At 25.6% G+C, this 3,969-nt stretch overlaps 3 protein-coding genes across 3 annotated transcripts; 1 reads left to right on the top strand and 2 right to left on the bottom strand.

Moving 5' to 3' along the window:
• Positions 1-177: 177 nt before the first annotated feature.
• On the top strand, positions 178-2,259 carry ENU1_011710 (hypothetical protein; the record flags this gene model as incomplete). Its single annotated transcript, XM_008856702.1, has 1 exon — positions 178-2,259. The coding sequence occupies one exon, from the start codon at positions 178-180 to the stop codon at positions 2,257-2,259; it is 2,082 nt and encodes a 693-aa protein (XP_008854924.1).
• A 61-nt stretch (positions 2,260-2,320) lies between these two features.
• On the bottom strand, positions 2,321-2,884 carry ENU1_011720 (hypothetical protein; the record flags this gene model as incomplete). Its single annotated transcript, XM_008856703.1, has 2 exons — positions 2,321-2,391; positions 2,443-2,884. 2 exons carry the CDS (start codon positions 2,882-2,884, stop codon positions 2,321-2,323), a joined length of 513 nt encoding a protein of 170 aa, XP_008854925.1.
• A 114-nt stretch (positions 2,885-2,998) lies between these two features.
• On the bottom strand, positions 2,999-3,442 carry ENU1_011730 (hypothetical protein; the record flags this gene model as incomplete). Its single annotated transcript, XM_008856704.1, has 1 exon — positions 2,999-3,442. The coding sequence occupies one exon, from the start codon at positions 3,440-3,442 to the stop codon at positions 2,999-3,001; it is 444 nt and encodes a 147-aa protein (XP_008854926.1).
• Positions 3,443-3,969: the final 527 nt, after the last annotated feature.

Genomic DNA, 3,969 nt, shown 5'->3' on the forward strand with positions numbered 1-3,969 from the left:
AAAAAAAAATGAAGTTATAAAAGATATTATTATGGTTTTATTTTTTTGTCGAATAACAAACCTTTTCTCTAGATTTTTTATTAGTTTTCTAAATAAATAATAATTCGGACGTAAAACCAATTTTTTTAATTCTAGGAATATCTGAAAATTATTAGTGGTTTTCATCGTCTTCGTCCAATGTTGACATTTAGTGAACTAAAACGATCACCTGAATTTGTTAATGAAAATTCAATTGAACCATTTCATAGAAGAGTTTCAAAACAAAAAAGGTCGTTTGATATAATTATTGATGATTCTTCTAGAACAGAACTTTATCCTTTAAAAACACCAGACAGTGAAAAAAGTATTATAAGTCATCCAGACTCAGTTGTACAACAAGAATTTAAAATTCCACACAGGGTTAAAAGTTCATCAAAAAATTCATCACTTCCCAGTCATATGAATGAAGGTTCTATTCATAATTTATCTCTTGACTCAGTGTCATCTAGTACTACTAATTCAATAATAAAATCATGTGGTTCAACATCACCTCCTAAAACACTTTCAATATCCAATACCGATTCATTTACTTCAACACTTAAAACAACAGGAGGAACAGAAAGTCCAATATCAGATATAAAACCCACTTCTCGACCAATAAATGAAAAAGATTTTCTTCAAAAAAAATTAAGAAGGTTTAGTGAAGATTTAGATGGAGATAAAAGAATTAGTATTAAAAAAACAAATTCTATTAGTCCTATATTTTCTAAAGAGAAAATTAAAGGAATTAAAAGTGCTGATGATATTAAAAGAAAAATGAGAAAGAGTAATAGAAATGTATTTGGAGATAAAAGTTTATTAGTAGAAAGTATTTTAGATATGATTAACCAAGAATGTGAAATTGAAGAAATTAGTACATTTTTCTTTGAAAATGATTTTTGTTTAATTCAAGATGAATCTAAATGTAATTATAATGATTTTAGAATGGTAGTTTGGGGATTTGATCAAAATATTAGAGAAATATTCAAAAAATTATGTTTTATTGCTTCACAAAAAAAGAATGGAGTTGGAATTTTAATGGAAATGTGTTTTAATCACAAACATTTATTATTACCATATTGTGAATCATTCATTAAAAATGTATTAAATCAATTTAAAATAGTATTTAATCCAAATGGTGATCCATTATATAATGAAAATGGTGAAATAGAAGAAATAAGTAAAGAAAAATTTATTGAAATGATTTTTGATCAACCAAAAGGAAAAAGGTATATTGATTCATTTATTTATTCATTCCCATTGTTCTTAACAAAAAAAGAACTTATTGATTTAATTATTAAACAACATAAAAGACTTAAAGATCTTATTCATTTTCATCATTTAATGGAAGAAAAAGCTAATTTACTTCAAAAAGTAATTGAACAAACAGTTATTACAATTGTTCGTGTTATTGCACTTGATATTAAAGAAAAAAAATTACTTGAATGTTTTAATGATGAAATATATTCATTATCATTTATTAATCAAATCAAATTTCAACTTACTAAACAAACTTCAATTCAATTTCAAACAAAAGATGAATTAATATTATCAAAAGGATTTATTATAACAGGAAATAATCCTAAAACAAAATCAAAGAAAAAATTATTTGATATAACACTTCTTGATATTAACAATTATCAAAAATTACCACCAAAAATATTAGCAAAACAACTCATTTTATTTGATTGGAGAATGACAGAAAATATTAATGTTAATAACATCATTAAATTCGAAGAAAATGAAAATATTAATGAATGGATTCATCTCGTTAAAAGAATTACTAAAAAACTTATGAAGTTAATTACTAAAAAAAATGAAATTAAATATATTTTAAAATTACTTGAAGAATTACTCGAACAAAACGATTTCAATTTTTTATTTACTTTTATCAGAGAATTAAGAAGTAAATTTAATGAATATCCGAAATTAGCTAAATTAGATAAAAAATATAAAAAACTTTATGATAAATTAAATTCATTATTTAGTTATGATAATAATTATTATGAATATAAAAGAATGTTTAATGAACTTCCTCAATTCTCTATAAAAATCCCTGTCATTGAAATTTGGAAACATGAAATGAAAATTCAATCAAGTATTACATTGTTCTTCGATAATAAATTAAATATGATCAAAATCATTGAAGTCGCAAGACTAATTCATCAAATAATCTCTCTTAAAATCGTTCAATTAGATATAATTCCTGTCCCAGAAATTCAATCATTTTTAATATTATAAATTAGTATATTAACTGTGTATTTTTTTTCTTTATCTTTTTTTATTCTTTAAAACAATTCAATTATCTTAAATTCTTATTCACTATTCCACTGAAACTTCTACATGTCTTTAATGTATCAATCATGGTTTGAACTATAAATCATTTTCTGTACTTTTTAATTATTAAAATCAATAAATACAAACTTTCATTACTATGACTATAATTCTTCCATTTATCATGTAATTCTTGTACTTGTATTGTAGATATGTAATGATTTAATTGTTGTATTAAATTATCTCTTACTATCCATTCAACACAATACCATTTTACTATTTGTTCAATCATTTCACATTGATGATGGTAATGTTGATACACTGATGAATCATTTCCAATTGGTAATTTAAGAATTCGACTCTTTGTATTATTGACAGCTATTTCCATAGAATGATACATCTCTTCAAGACGTTCATTTAATGCATGTAATCCAATAATTTGTTCTTCTTTTTCATTAACTTCATTACTATCATTAAATCGTTGCACACCTTCATTAATCATTTGACATAACACACCCCACCCTTTAATTTGTTTTTCAATCAAATCAACTGTTTTATTAATAATGGTTTGTTGTTCAGTGACTTTGCTCATTTCTTTTGTCTTCTTTTTATTTTTTTAATTTATTAAAATTTATAATTAAAAATTATAACAAGGGTTGTTTTTTATTTAATTCAATGCAATCAATTTTGTTCTTTTTTAATTCACTTAAAATGTTAAATTTTTTCTTTCTGGTTTATTTTCTTGTTCTTCTTCTTTGTCTTTTTGTTTCTTTTCGTGTTTTTTATATTGTTTTGCTTTTTCTTTTTTAGCTTCTTTCTTCCTTAACTTCTCTAGACGTTCTTCTTGTTCTTTCTTTTCTTGCTTTTCTCGTTTCTCTTTCTTTTTAGCCTCTTCTCTTTCAGCTCGTTCTTTCTTGATTTCTTCTTGTCGTTCTATTTTCTTAATAAGGTATTTTGGAAGAATAGGCTTCTTTTCTTCTTCTCGTTCTTTCTTTGTTTTTTTATGTTGTTTAACTAAGACTTTCTTTGGTTTCTCCTCTTTTGTTTTTTTTGATTGACGTGGTTTCTTTTCGGTTGGTGTTGTCTCTTCTGGATTTGTAGTTTCTAAGACTTGTTCAGTCTCTGCTGTTGTATTGGTTTCTTCGCTCATTCTCTCGTATTTTCAGTCTTTTTGTTTTTCATTTTTCTTGTTTTTTTAAGAACTGCATTTCTCCAAAACGAAAAGCTATACCCGCTGATTTGCTCATCTTCTTTGACGAGATGAAACCAAGACACATTTAATCTCCGTTTTAGAAAAGAACAAAAACAGATGAAATTAGCTGTTTTAACAGTTACTATATTCATGACTTTAAGTTATGGTTTAAATATCACATTTGGTCAACGAACCAATTGTGATGGTCTTGAAAGTGGGTTTTATTGTGTTGACTCAACAACATATTATTGGTGTTATGGACAATCCAGATTTAAGCAAGCAACTTGTCCTAATGGCTTAGAATGCAAGTGTGGTAAAACAATTTACAACCCATGCATGTGGCCGTTTCAAGGAGGCACACCAGATTGTGATGGAAAACCAGGAAAATATTTCAGTGGTACAACACCAGATGAACCATCAGAAAGCTCAACAGTTAATCCTCCAGAAGATTCATCTTCAGTCCCACCATCACCTGATTCATCTTC

The sequence above is a fragment of the Entamoeba nuttalli genome, assembly GCF_000257125.1.
Source record: "Entamoeba nuttalli P19 unplaced genomic scaffold asmbl_2153, whole genome shotgun sequence".
In the NCBI taxonomy this organism is placed as follows: Eukaryota; Evosea; order Mastigamoebida; family Endamoebidae; genus Entamoeba; species Entamoeba nuttalli.